Source organism: Hypanus sabinus, chromosome 6, assembly GCF_030144855.1.
Source record: "Hypanus sabinus isolate sHypSab1 chromosome 6, sHypSab1.hap1, whole genome shotgun sequence".
Lineage (NCBI taxonomy): Eukaryota > Metazoa > Chordata > Chondrichthyes > Myliobatiformes > Dasyatidae > Hypanus > Hypanus sabinus.
Genome location: NC_082711.1, coordinates 65,372,031 through 65,393,051, shown reverse-complemented (window position 1 = coordinate 65,393,051; position 21,021 = coordinate 65,372,031). Strand labels below are relative to the sequence as shown.

Sequence of the window (21,021 nt, the reverse complement as noted above, 5' to 3'; positions counted from 1 at the left end):
TGTATCAAACCTCTTAATAATCTGGTGTATGTCCCATCAGGCTCTGGGGACTTAACCACTTTAATGTTCTTTAATGACCACCTTCTTTATTGCAAAATGCCTTTTAGCATCCTCCATGTTGATCTTGCTCTCTCTCACATCCTTCTAGGTCAGGGTTTCCCAAACTGACATCCAAGGACCCCTCAGTTAATGGTCCATGGCATAAAAAGGTTTGGGAACCGCTGTTTGATGTTTAGCTTCCTGAACCTAAATGTAGTGTGGCCCTGTGGATAGTGCACAGGCACTGTCTGTTGTAAACAATCCTAACACTGGTTCAGAAATCATGGCAGCTTTAATTTATCTTATATAAGGTTGTGATGAGAAAGGTGAGATTCAATTTCATGACATAGAAACTCAATTTCTGATTGTGAAGAATGTGATATTTATATCTGCACAGTAGCAAAAGAGTATTTAGAACTTTTGAATGTAAAGTTAAAAGTAACCTTCAATTTTTACCTTGCAGCAAAGAAATTGCCCAAGAATGAGCCTCAAAATACAGGACCAAACAGTGGGAGAAGCAGAGGTGTAGATCTTCATGAACCCGCCCAACAGACCAAGACCCAGTGCTGTAGTAACTAGACCTGTTTCTAATGCAAATCTCTAACCCCATTATCCATTTCACTACTGCTTTGTAATGGAAAAACCTAAATTAACAAATTGCTCTTTATTCCAATTCTTAGTGGGGAATATAGTTACATTTCTAATACAAATTGATCTCTTAACTTTTAAATTGCAAAATAGTCTTTTCAATTGGCAGATGTATGCATTGCTTGGTACAAGCATAATGTTTGCCATCTGTAGAGATGGATTAATGAAACCTTAAAAGCCTGCTTAAATTGGTGATTCTAATGTAACAATTGAAATTTATACTGTTAACTGTATCCAATTGCTAATAAGCAATGGCCATTTGGTTAATGCTCGTGTGTTTATATTGGGTGTACAGTATATAATTAAAACACCTTAATCTAAAATTATTTATTGGAAATTTTAAAGTGTTAAGTTCCCTTCAGCAATCTGATCTGCAAATAGAATTGAATTGAACTGTATTTTGGCAGGTTGTGTAAAAGCTGTACCACCCCTTGCACTAACATTTTCTTTTATATATATATATATTCCTTCATTATCATTACTTTCAAATTACTCTGATCCATTTCCTTGTAAATAAGGTATCATGACGTGGTCTGCATTTACATAAATTTATCGGACTGCTCTGGTAGGAAAATCATTAAAAATACTGAACTAATTATGCAGATCACAAGATTTGCTATAGAAGTTATAAACTTTATAATTATGATATAAATATGGCATAGGGCACTCTACAATTGTATGTACTGTAAGTAATGACCATGAATTCCTTCAGTAATTTTTTCCAGCGTTCCTAAATGTGTATTTTTTTGTTACAGAATGTTTTCTTTTTCCATTGTAATGCACAATTTTTGTAGTTAGTTTGCAGTACTGATATCTTCTAAAAGGTGAATTAACTAATAAACCGATAGCACAACATGTAAAAAAAATTATGCCATTGCATTAAAATGAAATGCTTAGCAAAAGGAGAAAGGGTATTGGCTTTGCATTTAACAATGGGCAAACTAATGATTTTTTAAATGCAATAATTCAGATAGTAATGGTAATCTGAAACTCTTCCTCCTTTGGCTCAATCCATGCAATGCAATTTCTGACTAAGAATTTAACAGTCACGGGTTTTTGTATTTATTCACCTGTTAGAAATTGGATGTGTCTAATCAATTTGTTAAAATGTGTAAATAAATATATTCAAAATGTTGGTGTTAAATCATTGACAGATTTATGAACTGGAATGTTAGAAATATTAAATCAGTGAAACATTAATCACTCATTTTCAAATTTGATATGTAACCAGGAAGGTAAATTTAAAGAGTAACAGTTTATGTTGCAGGTTGCATTAATGCAGCTGAACTGTTAAACATTTCAAACATTTTGTTAATTTTGAAGGCTTTTCAGATATTGTGGGAACTTTTTTGGGGGGGAGGGATGGTGTAGTGTGAAATGCTTCATTTGTCATGAAGTTATAGGCCCATCCCTGTATCATAAATATTTCCACTATATATCCCAGCAGCTTAGGGTCTTTTGACCCAAGCAAATAACATTGGATACTTTCTTAAATTAGAATCAATTTTCTGGCCTTGTCATAAACATTATTGTTTAAGAACACACACACACACACACACACACACACAGCACTGCACTAAATATCCAGTGATGTACAGTTGATTTCATATCAAAATCATAACTTGTGTGGGATAGGGAAGAGGAGGGCAGTTTTTATTGGTCAGTCATTGTGTTACTGATATTTAGCTAGGAAACAGCTGCATCATTGCCAACTGGATCTGTAAAATGTTACAGCAAAATTTGGTATGCTATCATTCCTTCCGACTCTTGAATGTTCCTTGAACAACTATTTAACTGTGTTGCAAGTGCAGGTGCAATAATTCAACAATTTTCAGTCTGCAGACACGATAGCTTTATTCTGCTAGTATTGAACATGAGAAACAGCAAAAGTAAGCCACGTGGTTCTTTAAGGATACTCCAATAATTAATTGGATCCAGGGATACTGTCTTTCATATTAAATGCGAAATAATGCCTGGTGGTAGACAGAGTAGATTTCATGACACTGTTCTAATCAGGTGAGTTATCTGTGGTCAATAATATCACTGGTGTTTGAAGAACTTGCTGTGCGCACATTGGCTGCTCAATTCTACATTACTGTAAAACTCCAATAATCAAGCACCCTTTGAATATTATTAAACTGAAAGGTTTTCCTGATTATTGGCTATTATTATAACAACACACTTTGAATTAACCTTTATAGTATTTGCATGGTGGTACAACACCAGTTTAAAGATTAAGTGGGAAGCAAGGCCCCAATAAATTTGGAGATAGGAGATTATAGCTTTATTGTACTAACCTCAAAATGTACCTTATTGAAAGTATGCATTTTTCAAAGCCTTGGGTCAAATGTAAATGAAAGTTTTTCTAATGACGTATCTGAAGGAAATTATGTTAGAAGGTATTATTTGTGCAAAAAAAATCTATCCAGCAACTAGTCCAATTTATAGAAAATTCAAATCTTAAAATTTTGAAGCGATTATGAATCATTTAAATTAACTATTTGTAAATTATGTTGTGTCTTCTGGACAATTCACTTATTCACTATACAGTATTTTTACTTCTAATAATCCACAGGAGTACCCCAATGTCTCTGGTAATTAATTCAAGCAGTCATTATGGGCCATCTGAGTGAGAGATTGTCCCTTTGATTTGAACTCCATATCCATGCTAAACAAATAGGACAGGATTGTCAGTGTTGGTGTAGCAAGACTGAGCAAGTATTTCTATCATTTTAAAATACAGAAATCTTGCTATTGTTAGGTTCTTGGAAAGTCAGAGCTAAAAGGAACTGTAAATGAAAAGCTACCTAGATCTAAATTGTTCATCAAAGGTAAGGAATTTCTGATTACAAGAGGTTAGGATGTGCTGAAACTGGAGAGGGTTTGGGTCTGTATTCAATGGAATTCAGAAGAATGAAGGGTGACCTTATTAAAACCTATCAAATGGTGAAAGGCCTCGATACAGTGGATGTGGAGAGGATGTTTCCTATTGTGGGAGCGTCTTAGACCAGAGGACACAGCCTCAGAATACGGGGTGTCCATTCCAGAATGGCGATGAAGAATTTCTTCAGCCAGAGAGTGGTGTATCTGTGGAATTCTTTGCCACAGGCATCTGTGGATGCCAAGTCTTTATGTAACTTTAATGCAGAGGTTGATAGATTCTTGATTAGTCAGGGCATGAAGGGATATGAGGAGAAGGCAGGAGATTGGGGCTGAGAGGAAAATTGGATCAGCCATGATGAAATGACGGTGCAGACTTGTAGGGCCAAATAACCTAATTCTGCTCCTATATATTATGGTCTTATGGTAATTCTGTACATGTACCCAATGTGGGCCAGGGGAAGTGCAGCTCCCAGGACAGAGGTGTGGGAAAGGCCAACCCCACCCACAATTCTCTGAGAGCTTAAGCCTCTGATCTGTACTTGTGTGCCCTCCCTGGGCTATTAACTTAGTTTTTCCTGTCACCCACATGCCTGGATGTCAGTTTTTCTGGCCAAGTAACATTCTTTTGGAGCCCTTGTTAAAAGCAGAGCTCTTGCAAATCTAACCTTGGTGAATTCTTTATCCTACTTCAGGCTAACTCAGAAATGAAAATGGGCTATGTTGGAAATATTTAGCAGGTCATGCAGCAACCAAAGAGAGTTTACATTCTATCAGAATATAAAAGACCGATTATGCTGTATCTTTAGGCAAGCATCATTATGAAGGACGCTATACATGATCAGTAAATGACTTGGAGGTGGAATAGAATGAAAATGAGTTTTACAGCAGAATATGCAATTCTACTCAAGGTTTATTTAAGCATTAAGGAAGCAACATACAAAGTCCATTTAAAGTCTCCATTAAAACAGCAATAGTACTTCAGATTAGTTAACAGCAATATTTCCAGAAGAAAGCACAGTGATTTCTTTAACAGAAACACAGTGAATGGAGGATAGTTCATAAAGAATGTGTTAAATTAGTTCTAGGTACCCATGTCTTTGTGGCCACCAAGCATGACTAAGGGAGGAATGGCTTAAACTAATTTTGCCAGAAATGGTGGTAATCTATTTACCTACTTAGCCATTGGTGGGTTCAATGTATTATGAGTGTATTTCATAGTAGATGGAACAAAATAAATTTTTGAGTACAGTGGCTACCTAGCCAGTTTGCTTCTGAAAATAAATGAGCCAGCTGTGGGGAGCTTTACAATAAGATAGAATAAATATTGCTAAAAATACTATTTCTACATTGTTTAAGATTGTGTTATTGTTGCTGTTCAGCCAAAGAAAGTGTCTTTGTACAACCTGGAAGCAACAATATCATAACTGTTAGGTTATCACAAGCTCCTGCTAATTTAGCAGTTTGGACTAATCTTTCGCTGATCGTTTTTGCTATAGTTTCATGCTGAAAAACTTCTATTTCTTTGGCTGTTTCCTGACTTGTTGCTTCTGTATTCTGATTCGTAGTATAAGCTTCATCGTATGGTCTCTCAATGACGGCTTCAGTTTCTGACAAAGATATTTCAATTTGAATGGAACTCATGGAGCCTGTGTTTGGCTTTGTATTATTGGTAATATTCTCTTGGCTATAATGATCATTTAATTCTTCATTGGCTTTAAGATCCTCAGCAAAGGTAACAACTGATGTTCTGTCAGCAATGTATTCCTCCTCTGATGTTTCCCCAGTAGAATTTTCTAAGGTAACTCTGTCCTTGACTTCCATTTCTGATAGAGGTTTCTTCTGAAAATTTGACACCATTGTTCCAAGTTCTTTACTTGAAGAATTATGAAGTAAATCTTCCACAGATATATTGCTACTATGTTCTGCCATTACTGGAAACTCATCAGTCACGTGTTTAATTACGGACTTGGATTCTTCTTGCTTTATAATGTTCTCCATTAAATTATCTAAAGCATGTTTAACTGTACTATTGACATCCTTGAGTGAATATTGCATGAGTAAACGTTCAACATGATCCCTTTTAATAGCATATTTCTTCCCAAGAAGCTCCTCAAATAAATGCTCAGTGGATATCACAGCATCATTATACCCCTGCTCAGAAAACTCATCAAGCAAATATATTAAGGAGGACCCTAAATCGATGTGCCGTTTACTGTGATCCATGACATGTAAGGTATGAATCTCTTTAACATTTGTGTGGGAAGATCCAAAATAAAATGAAAGCATTTGCAATGTAATTGAAACTACTTCATGCCTGTTAAGTACTTTCCAAAATCCACTTGAAGCTAGGATAATAAACTGGCATGAGGAGTCTATAGGAATAGAGGCAGTATATGGTATTGGTATAATAGATGTTTTAAGTTTGGGATCACCATGGTATCCAAGTCCTCGTGTTGACTGAGTGATTCCTTCTACAAGCCCATGTTGTTGATTTTTACTGATTGTTCCACCAGCGTGAAGAATACGCTTACGTTCCTTACTGTTTGATGTGCTGTGGTTTCCATTTAAACGGTAACTTTTTCCGTTTTTACACAACACAGCTTGTACATCACCTGCAGAAAGAAAAACATAAAGTTTAATAAATGTGTAAGCGTGATTGATAGCGTACTAAATATAGAAATACATGGTCCCTGGTGTGTGATGTAAAATTTGAACTGTTTATAACTGTTCTAAGTAAAATTGTTGATAATTTTAGTCTAATATTGGTACTTTTAATGTCCATTTCTGATCCATCAGTAGAAGTATTATTACATAAAATATACATGCTGAGGCCTGTCACCAGGAGCACAACTTTTTATACTTTAAAACTGAATACTGGATAAACTGAAATGTGAAACAAATTAATTAACATAGCTGGGCAATGGTAACAAACTACTTTGATTACAAACTGAAGGCGCAGAGGTAAATATCTGGCCTGAAAGATACAGTTAGAATGACAGTGGAGAAATGAGAAGGAAGCCTTAACATTTCCTCTGAGGCTAAGATCATACTGGTAATAATCTCACATTTGGGGTAATTTACTGACATATTTGATGCCAGCCACATTACTAATCATCTGAAGGGACAGGAGTTCAATCCAGCCTGTTTTGTCTTTCATTTCCAACAGAAAATTGCAATATGTTCAATCAGAAGCTGTGATACACAGAGTGACCTTGAGAAGGCAATCCATAGCTCACTGAAAGTGGAAACAGGTGGATAGAGTAGTGTTAAGGTATTTGATATTCCTTAAGGGCCAACACATCAAGTATAACATTTGGAGTATCACAGTACACTACCAATGGAGTATTGTGTGAAGTTACTAGAATCATACAACACAGAAATGGGTATTTTCAGCCTACCTTGTTCATGCCAACTCTGATGCCTGTTTACACTCATCACATTTGTCTTTTATTAGGTCCATATTCCACTGCACCCTATCGAAGTACCACTCCAAATGCCTTTGAAACATAATTGTATCTGCCTGTACTACTTCCCTGGCATCTTATGCCAGATATTCATTGCCCCCTGTGTGGGGATATCCCTCTGGCCTCCTTAAACTTGTGCCGTCTAGACTTCTCTGCCCTGGGAAAATATTCTTAGCCTGTCATAAAGGAATACTGTGTAGAAACAGGCCCATTGCCCAATTGATCCATGTCAACAACTTTCCCTGCTAGTCCCAGTTGCCTGCATTTGACTTAAAACTCTCTCCCTTCCCCTCAGTATACCAATTGAAATGCCTCTTAACTGAAGGAACTTCCACTGGCAGTTCATTCCAGGTACTCAAAACCCTCTCTGCAGAGATGTCACCTCTCTGGTCTCTTAAATCTCTCCCCTTTTTTTCCTGTCCTCTTGAGTTTTGGACTCCACAGCCCAGTGGATAAAAAACCCCTCTAGTGAAGAATCAACTTTCCACCATCATCTGTCTCCAAACATTGAACCGATTCTGAATCCACCTTGCTAGCTCCGCCTGAATCTCATGTGACCTAATCTTCCAGATCAACCCCAACATGCACTGTCCTACCCTCGTCTTCCTCCTTAGTTATTCTTCAAAAAAAGGTTCATTAGACATGACCTGCCATGCACAAAAAGATGCTATTTCTGATCAGGCCTTGACAATCTTAAGTTAAGGTAGATCCTGTTCTCTGAATTCCCTCCAGTAACTTCCCTACTACTGAAGTCAGTCTCATGAACCTGTAGTTCTCTGGCTTGGTTGTCCTTGCTACCCTTCCTGAATCATAGAAGCCTGGAAGGTGGCTAATATTCTGGTACTTCACTAGTGGCTAGCAATGAAATAAATACATGGGCCTCCATATGGTCTGGGGGTGCACTTGGTCAGGCCTTGAGGATCTGTCTACCTTAATGGCTTCAAGGCTGGAAATGATATGAATATATTACAAGACCTCACTACTTATTATGGAGATAATGAAATGTAAAAAATGGGATGTACTATCTGTGCTTCAGCTGGAAAATAGATTATAAGCATCTTGGATGAAAAGGTTGAAAACTACATGTCCTTGTTTACCAACATTCCTAAGACATAGCCCTTTAGGTAGCATATACAGTGCCTATAAAAAGTATTCACCCTCCCTTGTATGTTTTCATGCTTGATTGTTTTACAAAATTGAAAAATTTTACAAAATGGATTTAATTTGTTTTTTTACACTGATCAACTGGAAAAAAAACTTGTGTCAAAGTGAAAACAGATCTCTACAAAGTCATCTAATTAAAAATAATTAAAAAAAAATAATTGCATAAGTATTTAGTAGATGCACCTTTGGCAGCAATTATAGCCTTGCAAAAAAGGACAATTATTTCCCCACGGGGATCGTGTCCTTTAAGTCCAGTCACAAATTCTCAGTTGAATTGAGGTCTGGACTCTGACTTGGCCACTCCAGTACATTAACTTTTTTGTTTGTAAGCCATTCCTGTGTAGCTTTAGCTTTATGCTTGAGGTCACTGTCTTGATGGGAAACAAATCGTAGTTTTCTTCCAGACTGCATTAGGTTTTCCTCCAGGATTTCCCTGCATTCCTTTTATCTTCTACCTTCACAAGCCTTCCAGGGCCTGCTGCGGTGAAGCATCTCCTGGTAGGGATGGTGTGTTTTTGATGATCTGTGCTGTTTGGCTTACACCAAACATAGTGTTTAGTCTGATGGCCAAAAAGGTCAATTTTGGTTTTATCAGACCATAGAACCTTCCAGCCAACTTCCGAGTCTCCCACATACCTTCTGGCTGAGACTTCAAATGTGTTGCTTCTTCTTCAACAGTGGCTTTCTCTTTGCCACTCTCCCATGAAGCTGCAACTGGTGAAGCACCTGGGCAACAGTTGTATGTGCAGTCTTTCCCATTTTCGCCACTGAAGCTGGTAACTCCTCCAGAGATGTCATAGGTCTCTTGGTGGCTTCCCTCACTGGTCCCCTTCTTGCACAGTCACTCAGTTTTTAAGGCCAGCCTGCTCTAGGGAGATTTACAGCTGTGTCATATTCCTTTCAATTAATTAATCATTGACTTAACTGTACTCCAAGGGATATTCAGTGACATGGAAATCTAATTCTATCCATCTCCTGACCTGTGCTTTTCAATAACCTTTTCATGGGGTTGCTTGGAATGTTCTTTTGTCTTCATGGTGTAGTCTTTGCTAGGATACTGACCCACCAGCAGTTGGACCTTCCAGGTACAGATGTACTTTTATGGCCAATCAAAACACCTTAACTGCACATAGGTCTCCAAAAACAGATCAACATTTAATTAATTATGTGACTTCTAAGACCAGTTGGCTGTACCAGTGATGATTTTGTGTGTCATATTAAAGGGGGTGAATACTTAGGCAATCAATTATGTTGTGTTTTATATTTGTAATTAATTTAGATCACTTTGTAAATATGCTTTCACTTTCACGTGAAAGTTTTTTGTGTTGAGAGTCCAAAAATCCAAATTAAATCCACTATGATTCAAAGTTTAAAAAAAACATGAAAACTTCCAAGGGGTTGAATACTTTTTACAGTACAATACAAAGGTGACAGTAGTAAATCTCCCAATTTGACACTGATTTGTCAAAAGAGATGACAAAATGGGCACATCTAAGGATGTCAAACAATTTCAGGAATAAACCTCAAGATAATTGATGCACTTCTTACAGAAGAACTTAAAGTTGAATTGGCACACCCTGCTTTTCTCAAGTTTTTTGTGATCTTTCAGTCTACTATTTTATTTTTAAACAGCTAACAGACACTACAACGCCTTTTACTTTCATATTATTTTAGTAAAATTCGTGAAGGATGGAGATGACAAAGATGGTAAATGTTGCACTTAAGAAACAGAATTTCAAATGATTATACAATTAAATCAATGCAGATAATATTCCAAAATTGGATCATATATGTCTTGGTCATTGCAGCTTGACTTCAGGTAAAATGGGGATGGATATAATCACAGTTGTGTTTAAAACACTAGCACTTGTACCTTATTGTTCATTAAAGCCAAGAATTAATTTTTAATACTTAAACAGATATTGATGCAATTACAAGCAAAGAAGACATGACAGCTGCTATATTTCATTACAAGTTTGAGGAGGCTTGGTGTTTCACTAAAAGCTCTTGCAAATTTCTACAGGTGTACTGTGGAGAGCATTCTTAAGGGTTGCATCACCATCTGGTATGGAAGGGCCACTGCACAGGATCAGAAAAAGCTGCAGAAAGTTGTTAACTCAGCAGCTCCATCCAACTGGGGAATTATAGACTGGTTAGCCTGACATCGGTGGTGGGGAAAATGCTAGAGTCAGTTATGAAAGATGTGATAACAAAAGTGATGAAATCATCAGACAAAGTCAACATGAATTTGTGAAAGGAAAATCATGTCTGACGAATCTTACAGAATTTTTTGAGGATGTAACTAGTAGAGTGGATAGGGGATAACCAGTGGATGTGGTATATTTGGATTTTCAAAGGGCTTTTGACAAGGTCCCACACAGGAGATTAGTGTGCATACTTAAAGCACACGGTATTGGGGGTATGGTATTGATGTGGATAGAGAATTGGTTGGCAGACAGGAAGCAAAGAGTGGGAATAAATGGGACCTTTTCAGAATGGCAGGCAGTGACTAGTGGGGTACCGCAAGGCTCAGTGCTGGGATCCCAGTTGTTTACAATATATATTAATGATTTTGACAAGGGAATTAAATGCAGCATCTCCAAGTTTGCGGATGACATGAAGCTGGGCGGCAGTGTTGGCTGTGAGGAGGATGCTAAGAGGATGCAGGGTGACTTGGATAGGTTAGGTGAGTTGGCAAATCCATGGCAGATGCAAAGTAATGTGGATAAATGTGAGGTTATCCACTTTGGTGGCAAGAACAGGAAAACAGATTATTATCTGAATGGTGGCCGATTAGGAAAAGGGGAGGTGCAACGAGACGTGGGTGTCATTGTACACCAGTCATTGAAAGTGGGCATGCAGGTACAGCAGGCGGTGAAAAAGGCAAATGGTATGTTGGCATTCATAGCAAGAGGATTCGAGTACGGGAGCATGGAGGTTCTACTGCAGTTGTCCAAGGCCTTGGTGAGACCACACCTGGAGTATTGTGTGCAGTTTTGGTCCCCTAATCTGAGAAAAGACATCCTTGCCATAGAGAGAGTACAAAGAAAGTTCACCAGATTGATTCCTGGGATGGCAGGATTTTCATTATGAAGAAAGACTGGATCGACTAGGCTTATACTCGCTGGAATTTAGAAGATTGAGGGAGGATCTTACTGAAACGTATAAAATTCTAAAGGGATTGGACAGGGTGGATGCAGGAAGATTGTTCCCGATGTTCGGAAAGTCCAGAACAAGGGGTCACAGTTTAAGGATAAAGGGGAAGCCTTTTAGGACTGAGATGAGGAAAAACTTCTTCACACAGAGAGTGGTGAATCTGTGGAATTCTCTGCCACAGGAAACAGTTGAGGCCAGTTCATTGGCCATATTTGTGAGGGAGTTAGATATGACCCTTGTGGCTAAAGTGTTCGAGGGTATGGAGAGAAAGCAGGTACAGGGTTCTGAGTTGGATGATCATACTGAATGGCGATGCAGGCTTGAAGGACCGAATGGCCTACTCCTGCACCTATTTTCTATGTTTCTATGTGCACTGGACTCCCAGCATTAAGAACATCTTCGAAAGGTGATCCTTCAAAAAGGTGCTATCCATCATTAAGGACTCCCATCACCCAGGATATGCCCTTTACTCATTGCTACCATCAAGGAGGAGGTACAGGAGCCTGAAGACGCACTGACTATTTCAGAACAGATTCTTCCCCTCCGCCATTAGATTTCTAAATGAAAAATGAACCCGTGAACACTATCCACTACCTCACTTTTTTTTTGCTCTCTTTGCACTGCTTACATGTTTTCAGTTGCAGAGAAGGAAAGGTGGAGAACACTGAGGGAGTGTCTAATAGGATCCAGACCAAAAGGTAAAAGTTATTTTAAAAATAGACACTGCATCTTGAGGCTGCTTCACTGATGTAATCAAACACAGTTTGGGTAATTGGTTTGCAGAATTTCTCAATTCAGTTCAATGAGTTTCCTGCAACTTGCCATTTTAGATTTCAGCCCCATTCCCTCTGTCTTTAACCTCTTGCATGATTCCAACAATATTGAGTTTTAAGTTCAAGAATTGGCATCTCATCCTTCAAATAGTCTTAATTCTGAGTTAAACAATTCAAGGTAAGTGTCCATTTTTTTCTGCAAATATGGCTTTGTTAGTCTGAATTAGTTATTTTTCTGATTGTTTTTGCACCATTTTGGTCTGCACCCTGTCAGGAATTCACTCTGTTCTCTCTACCTCCTCCTATCTACAACTTAGCATATGCTTGAGGAACTCAGCAGGCCAGGTAGCATCTGTGGAAATAAACAGTCAATGTTTCAGGCTGGAAAGAAAAGGGGAAGAAGCCACAATCAGAAGGTGGGGTGGGGGGGGGGGGGGGGAGAGTACAGTACAAGCTAGTAGGTATAGGTGAAGACAGGAGAGTCAGGGATAGGGATGAAGCAGGAAACTGGGAGGTGATAGATGGAAAAGCTAAAGGGGTGGAGAGGAAGGATAAAAGAAGAGAGTGGACCATGGGAGAGATGGAACGAGGAGGGTCATGAGCGGAAAGTGATAGGCAGGAGTAGAGAAGAGGTAAGGGGAGGCAGAGTGGGGAATTAAAGAAGAGGGAGGGGGAGTACAAATTACTGGAAGTTGGAGAAATCGATGTACATGTCATCAGGTTGGAGGCTACCCTGACAGAATTTGAGGTGTTACTTCTCCAACCAGAGAGTGGCTTCATTGTGGCAGTAAAGGACGCCATGGACTGACTTATCGTAATGGAATTAAAATGCTAGGCCACTGCAATATCCTGCTCTTTGCAGATGGAGCAAAGGTGATCAATAAAGTGTTCTCCTAATGTACATTGTGTCTCACCAATGTAGAGGAGGCCACATCAGGAGCACTAGATACAGTAGACAGCCCAGATTTACCAGTGAAGTGTTGCCTCGCCTGTAAGATCTCTTTGGGAGACTAAATGGAGGTGAGGGAGGAGGCAAATGGGCAGGTGTACCATTTTGGCCACTTGCAGGGAAAAGATTCTTCCCTTTCTCCCATGATCCACTCAACAATAAGATTCCTTTCTCTCCGTCCTTTACATTTTCCACCTATTGCCTCCCAGCATCTTTCTTCATTCCCTCTCTCCAAATGTTCTAGCTAGAGAATATTATTCTGGCATCTTCCCTCTTCCTTTCCAATCCTCATGAAGGATCTTGAACCAAAAGGTCAAGTGTTTATTCTTCTCTGTAGCTGCTGCCTGACCTGCTGAGTTCCTTCAGCCTTTTGTGTTGAAAATACAGTTGCATTTTTTTTAGTTTTTATTTGAAAGGTCCTATGCTGTGTGTTTAATGTTTTTATTTTCATGCAAAGACAGTGGATATAACATGAGATCCGTGCTCTTGTGTTAAATAGGCATTTACCATCTGAAAATCAAGCAGACTAAAATTTGTGGCAGTAAAAGTAAGCAAATCCACTTCAAATGGTAATCTTTCCAAATAATTTTATAATTTTTCAATAGGTTGTTCAAAATGACTTCAGAAAACACAAACACGAGGAAATCTGCAGATACTGGAAATTCAAACAACACACACAAAATGCTGATGGAACATAGCAGGCCAGGCAGCATCTATAAGGAGAAGCACTGTCAACGTTTCGGACAAAGGGTCTCGGCCCAAAACGTCGACAGTGGTTCTCCTTATAGGTGCTGCCTGGCCTGCTGTGTTCCACCAGCATTTTAGGTGTTGTTTAGAAAACACAAGTTATTTGATCATTTACAAGGGAACTCCTAACTGTTGTGTTAAAAGTCAATTTCCTTAATAAAATTGTAAAAAGTACTCTGCTGGTTGTTCGGTCACCTGCATTGGCTATGTGTAGTGTTCCATTTTCACACGAATTGTTTTCTGACTGAGCGCCAACTCTGTCCTCATTCACCTCAGTTGTATTTGGGATTTGGGATACGGAAGGTTCCAGCAGACAGGTGGTAGCTGTACAACCACTCCACCGGACTTTAGATCTTTCATTTCGTCCCAGCCTCAATATTCTGTCCATTTTCCAGAAAGCCTTGGCAAAAGCCATGTGGACAGATCCATAAAGACGGTCTATGGACCCCTTCCTCGCAGTTGCTGCTGCATAAGTAGGTTCGGTGAGTGATTTCTCAGCAGTACCTTGGGGAAAAAGCACATTGTACTGAAAGAGATAAGTGTGTTCTTCCTCAGACAGTTCATAGGGATGCCCAGCCAAGGCCAACTGCTGCAGGATCAGGAGGGGTAAGTCTTTGGATGTGAACTGAGCTGCAGTGCTACCGTGAAAGCCATTGAAGAGCCCAATGAACCACGAGTTGCTTCGACCGCCGTAACAATCTATGAAGACATAGATGTCCTCCATCTGAGATTTCCAAGGAGCATTCATGTCCTGACAGACACCGAAGGCTTTGGTGCAGTTTTTCCTCGGCATCCTGAGGGACAACGGCGGCTCCATGGTGCACAGGATGGATTTCTCAAGAAGAATTGGCCAAGTTGACATCCGATGCGACTTCACCAACTCATATGCGTAGTCTATCTTCTCCAGCTTCAGTGAGCTCCATCTCTTGGATTTTGCCGCCTTGGAGATGATGCCCCGCCGGCGGATTCGGAGGGCCAGCAAGCTAACTGGCGACTTGGCCTTGTGATATTGCAATGTGCTGAGGGCGCGGTGCCAAACCCTGTGGTGACGGACATACTGTGCGTGCAACTCATGATCACAAATTAAGCAAGGCACCTTGGCACATTGTGACTGCGGGGGAGCTTGTCTGATCCTCGAGACTGAAGGCAAGTTTTCTCTTGGTGGCGGAATCATTTTAACCTTCTTTTATGTTTAAACAGGCGAATGGGAAGAGCAGCAGGAGCCGCACTACTGGCACGAAGATGAACGGTGGACAGAAGTTATGTAAAAATAGGGTATAAAATGAAAACAGTTATATTTCAATTATTCACAAATACACTTCAATCAAAAAGGTCAGTGTGTGGCAAGAACTTGGTTACCAGGGGTGTTGAAATATCTAGATTTTTAGATATTAATGGAAAGTGGGTTAATGCACGAAAATGGTGCCAAGGTAAAAATATTAAATAGTCGAGCAGAAGGATGAAAACGCAACTCCATAAAATATAGGAGCAGAATTAGACCATTCGGTCCATCGAGTATGCTCCTGCCTTCTCCCCATATCCCGCCATGCCTTGGACAGTCAAAAATCTATCAACCTCTGCCTTAAATATTCCTAATGACCTGGTCTCCATAGCAACCTGTAGCAACAAATTCCACAGATTCACCACTGTCTGAATAAAGAAATTACTCTTCATCTCTGTTCTAAATCGGTGTCCCTCCTGTTATTCTTTATTTTTTAAAACCCACTCACAAATTTCAAATCATGTTGAAAATCTGAAGGACAGAAAATGTCAGAACTGATGGAAAGTTCTGCTACTATCCCCACTTAAGCTAACTGACCATTGAATTACTCCAGTGTTTTCTATTTTTAAATGTCGATTTTCTTTCTTTCAAAGATTAAAGGAAACATTATATTAGAATTATTTAAAATATTTATTTGAAGAACACAGTATCTAGTGATCATAATGCGATTAGTTTCGTGATAATTATGGAGAAGTATAGGTCTGGTACTCGGGTTGAGATTCTAAATTGAAGAAGGGCCAGTTTTGATGGCATTAGGGAGGATCTGGTAAGTGCGGATTGGGACAAGTTTTCTGACAAAGGTGTGCTTGCTAGATGGGGGTCCCTGAAAATGGAAATTATGAAAGCACAGAGTTTGTATGTTCCTGTCAAAGTAAAAGTAAGGATAACGGGTTTAGGGAAGCTTGGTTTTTTGAGGGAGATTGAGATCCTGGTTAAGAAGGAGGTGCATAGCAGATATGAGCAGGTAGGAACAAATGAGGTTCTTGAGTATAAGATATGCAAGAGAATGCTTAAGGTAATCAGGAGGGCTAAAAGAAGGCATGAAGTTGCTTTAGTAAACAAGGTGAAGGTAAATTCCAAGGACTTCTAGAGATATATTAAGAGCAAAAGGATAGCAAGGAACAAAATTGGTCCCCTTGAAGAACAGCATGGTCATCTACAAGTGGAGCCAAAAGAGATGGGGGAAAGCTCAACTTTTGTTTTGCTTCTGTATTTAATCAGTAGATGGAAACAGAGTCTATAGAAGTGAGGCAAAACAGCATGGACCATATACAAATTAGAGGAGGAGGTGTTTGCTGTCTTGAGGCAAATTAGGATGGATAAATCCACATGGCCTAACAAGGAATTGTTCTGATTGAATTATCCCGGAGCAACAAATCATTTCACAAAATGGATGCTGCAAGGACATTCTTACAAAATAGCCACCTCCATTCCTGTTCACTGATTTGTTGTTTCTTCTGGTCAACAAGTCCTTGAACATAGCCCAGTCCACTGACTCGAAGTAATCATGTAGCTGCCCCTCTGACTCCTGCAACCACCTTTTTGTTATCTTAATCTCTGGAGCTTTACTCTTTAGCCTCTGCCTGTATGCAGTTAGAAGGATAGCCAAGTGATCTGATTTACCAAAATGAGGTCTGAGCATGGAATGGTAAGCACTCCTTATTATAACAGTGGTCTAGTGTGTTGGGACCTCTGGTGCTGCAGGTTATATGCTGATGGTAATGGAGCAGAGTTTTCTTAAAACAAAGTCTACAAAGGAATTTTCTGATCATGATCTGCTAAACCAGAGACCATTCTCAGACAAATAGCTGTTCATTATGTAAACTAGTAGGCTTGTAGGTGGTGTCTGGGTCACCTGGTTTGAACTGGTCAGAGTTGAAAAGAAAAAAGGGCATGAGGATAAAGACTAGAATATTGCTGATTGTAGCCCTGGACCAGAGCCAATAAGAAGGTGACTTAGGTAGGTCAGGTAACCTCAAGCCAATGGAATGGAAATGCAACATTTCAACTGATCCAAAGTGTTTTAGAAGTAGGGAGCTTTGAATGTAGAACAGTGACAACTTTCCAGAGACCAACCATTGTGGTTGTGGAGGACCCCATGTACATGCAGAGATTCATTTGGGTCCACAAGATTTACCTGGCCAGCATAGATTCCTTTCCCAGGTAATACTGTTTCTCTTCATTGACTGTGGAGGATCAGAGAATACTAGATGTTGTGCACACATTTAGTTTGTGAACCCACATGCTTTATAGTTGAGACAAAAAAGGTTACTTGTCAGTAAATACCGATTCTCCCTGTCACTCTCTGAGCATTATTACTGAGGAGTAAATATTTATAACAGACACATCTGTAGATCTGAATGTTGTCACAGATGTCATGAGAACAGTTGATATCCACAATCTGTTGAGGTTCAGATCAGAGGCAAGTCATCAAGTCTGGCAACCAAAAAAGTCACAAGAGATCCAGGTACAATCTCTGGAAAGCCATCTCGCAAGCAAAGTGGCAATTCTGGATAGAACTTGAATCAATTAAAGAGGCTGGACAGTATGGTAGGGCTTGAATACTATATTCTGTTATAAAGATAAAGCAAGCCACATAGACAACAACAGGGCTTCACTTCGAAATGAGTTTAATGCCTTCTGTGCTTGCCTTGACTGTAAAAACATAGAGGAACCATCACAAACTCCTACAACCCCTGATGACCCTGTGATTCCAGACTCTGAGGCTGAAATGCGAGCAGCCTCCAGGAGGGTGAAGCCATGAAAAGCATCTGGCCAGGAGGGGATACCTGTCCAATTACTAAAGACCTGTGATGACCGACTGGCTGGAGTGTTTGCTAAGATCTTTAAGCCCTCGCTTTGACAGTGAAGTACCCACCTGCTTCAAGCAGACTTCAATTACACCAGTGCCTAAGAAGAACATCGTAACCTTTCTCAATGACTATCATCCAGAAGCACCTACATCCACAGTGACGAAATGTTTTGAGTGGCTGTTGATGAAACTCCTACCCCATACAACTCCTACCTGAGAAGCGACTTGGATCTGCTACAATTTGCCTACCAGAGCAACAGGTCCACAGCAAATGCTGTCTCATTGGCTCTTCGCTCAACTCTGGAAGATGTGGACAGCAAAGGTGCATAAATCAGGATGCTCTTTATTACTACAGCTCAGCATTCAATATCAGCATCCCCTCAAAACTAATGAATAAGCTCCAAGATCTTCGCATCAATACCTCCTTGTGCAATTGGATCCTTGATTTCCTCACCTGGAGACCCCAATCAGTTCAGATCAGCAACACTATTTCCTCCATGATCTCCATCAGCACAGGTGCACCACAGGCTGTGTGCTTAGCCCTTGCTCAACTCGTTTTACACTTATAACAATGGGTCTAAGCGCGGCTGCAATGCCACATTCAAATTTGCTGACAACAGCACTGTCGTAGATCAAATCAAAGGTGGTGATGAATCAACATATAGGAGGAAGATTCAAAATCTGGCTGAGCGGTGTCATAACAGCAACCTTTTAATGTCAGTGAGACCACTATTGACTTCAGCAGAAGGAAACCAGAAGTCCATGAGTCAATCCTCAATGCAGGATCAGAAGTGGAGAGGGTCGATCAGCAACTTTAAATTCCTTGGTGTTATTATTTTGGGTAAAGACCTCCCTACTACAGGGTATTTCAGGGTAAAGCCTCTGTACATCGCCAAACCTATCTTAATTGCCACTGAAGCACTGTCATCAGACCCAGATATGTGAAGGGCCATTAGGTTAGGACTCCTCTGGATAGCCCAAATGAAGGTGGTTATGTGGGAAACATGGACAATGACTTGGAGCAGAAGTCATTAAATGACACAGAAGTGTGGATTGATTAGAAGCTCCAAAGAAGAACATTTTGTGAAAGAGTGCTAATGGAAACCCGCAGAGGATATCAGTTATTTGGAGAAACTGAGAGTTCACCCTAGAGCAAAGGAGATTTTATAGCATCCTCTAAATTATGTGTGATTTTAATAAATTAGAGAGGAATGCTCTACCAGCAGCCTGATCAGTTAAGGCATATAGACTTAAGGCAGCTGGTCAAAGATCAAAGCTTGGATGTATTTTTTCTTTAAAAATACAGATTACTTTAAATTTGAATTTATTGCTTGAAAGATTTCTGGAAAGAGATTTGGCATTTTAAGTTACTGAAGACATATTATTAATAAAAAAAAAGAGAGAAAAGCATATTGCCAGTTTCACACCCAGAATGAGCTATTTTTTTTTTAATTTTTAGAATTAAAGTTGATAGTACTGAAAAACTGACTTACAACAACACATAATTTGCTAACATCTTTTTGATTTAGAGCATAAAACACACAAAATTAATACTTTAACCTCTTTAATGGACTAGTTCTAAGCACATTTTTTGAAGATCTTAGCAAAGTAACCACAAGATCCAAATTACATTACTAGTTTGAGTAATTTCACACTAGTTAGCTATAATTAGAACCATTTTAGCTCTTATTAAAGGGAAGGTGCTATGTGCTTGCAGCTGGTGAAGGAAGTCATTTAGTGGCATTTGCACTTTTCAAGTTGCTTCAAGATGTGATAGAACAGGGGCAAAAGCATCTTAATCTTCCTAGATGGCTTGAGAAATTCTGGTCAATGAAGTAGAAAAGTAGCATTTTCTTCCCCTTGGGACCAGTAGTCTTCCTGGCATATTATGCAGCAGTGCAAAAGGACAACAGGTCAACACAGAGATTCAGTCCATTTAGTGGTAAAAATCCAGAAGAGGTCCATAAGCATGATTCTGGGAATGGAGGGTTCAGGTATGAAGAACATTTGATGGCTCTGGAGTTTAGAAGAATGAGGGGGGATTTTACTGAATATTGAAATGCTTAGAGTGTATGTGGAGATGATGTTTTCATTAGTGGAAGAGTCAAGGGCTAGGCCTCAGAATAGAGAAATGTTCCTTTGAAACAGACTCGTGGGGGAACTTCTTTAGCCAGAATGATGAATCTGTGGAACTCATTGTCACAGATGACTATGAAGTAATTGAACATATTTAAAGCAGAGGTTAATAAGTTCTTGATAGGTTACAGGTAGAAGGCAGAATAATGGGGTTCAGAGAGATAATAAACCAACCATGATGGATTGTCAAAACAGGCTGGATGGGTGAAATGACCTAGTTCTGCTCCTGTGTCTTATGGTCACTGCAAACACACTGCAAAGTTGCATCCCTTACTTAGATCTTAGACTTCTCTACAGGCAGTAAACTGTCACTTTAGCAACATTCTCTATCAATAAAGACTTGCACCAAATATTCCAATACTTCATCACATCCTCACAAACTAAGACTAATGTCCAGCTTGCACAGTTTCCACACAATGCCAAATAATATTTCAGTGCCCAGGCACATTGCAAAATACTTTTTAAAGCACTTTCCTCTCTCCTGTGGAAGAAGTGACAAGAATTAAGACATTTTTTATGGACATGACTATTGCTTGAATCTTCTGAGGCACAGATTTAACTTTGTCTTACCAAACTAATCCTGAATGTTACTCAGATCTTACTGCTGAAGACAAAAACAATTAGTCATGTTCATGTTCCTCCATGGAATTGACTGGCATGTTCCTTGTAAGCATATCCCCCAGCTCGGAAGCCCTAGTAACTTTCAGTCAGCAAGCCACTTGGAGTTGACTAACTGTACTGGCTCCCAAGGCCGGACACAAAACCCAGAAACAAGCAGTCTGTTCAGATGTCATCTGGATACATTACCAAGAAAGAATCAAGGCATGCTCAAAGTGTCCTGAAAAAATATGGAGCATCCTCTCGAGCTCTTGGAAATCTCTAGCTCATAACCACTCAAAAGTGGAGGAGTGTGCAGGTTGGCATCAATTGTATCACATTCCTGCATCAGAAGACACAAAAGCCTTGCG

At 39.5% G+C, this 21,021-nt stretch overlaps 2 protein-coding genes across 3 annotated transcripts in view; one reads left to right on the top strand and one right to left on the bottom strand.

Moving 5' to 3' along the window:
* The window catches only part of rab5aa (RAB5A, member RAS oncogene family, a), a 46,397-nt gene extending 44,577 nt beyond the window's left edge, over positions 1–1,820 (top strand). For both annotated transcript variants that reach the window (XM_059972342.1, XM_059972343.1), the window contains exon 6: positions 503–1,820. In XM_059972342.1, coding sequence (XP_059828325.1) covers positions 503–618 — 116 coding nt within the window. In that variant the 3' untranslated portion in view covers positions 619–1,820. The remainder of the gene's footprint in view (positions 1–502) is intronic.
* Positions 1,821–1,963: 143 nt separating this feature from the next.
* Positions 1,964–14,997, bottom strand: LOC132395160 (protein phosphatase 2C-like domain-containing protein 1). The gene is made up of 2 exons (XM_059971458.1): positions 14,019–14,997; positions 1,964–6,182 (listed from the first exon to the last, which is right to left on the bottom strand). The coding sequence occupies exons 1-2, from the start codon at positions 14,995–14,997 to the stop codon at positions 4,933–4,935; spliced, it is 2,229 nt and encodes a 742-aa protein (XP_059827441.1). The 3' UTR covers positions 1,964–4,932.
* Positions 14,998–21,021: the final 6,024 nt, after the last annotated feature.

Excerpts from the sequence above, each read along its gene's own strand:
- LOC132395160 (XM_059971458.1), bottom strand. The coding sequence starts at position 14,997 with ATGATTCCGCCACCAAGAGAAAACTTGCCTTCAGTCTCGAGGATCAGA. Across the intron at positions 6,183-14,018 it reads ACTACACATAGCCAATGCAG|GTGATGTACAAGCTGTGTTG; the intron begins GTGACCGAACAA and ends TTCTTTCTGCAG.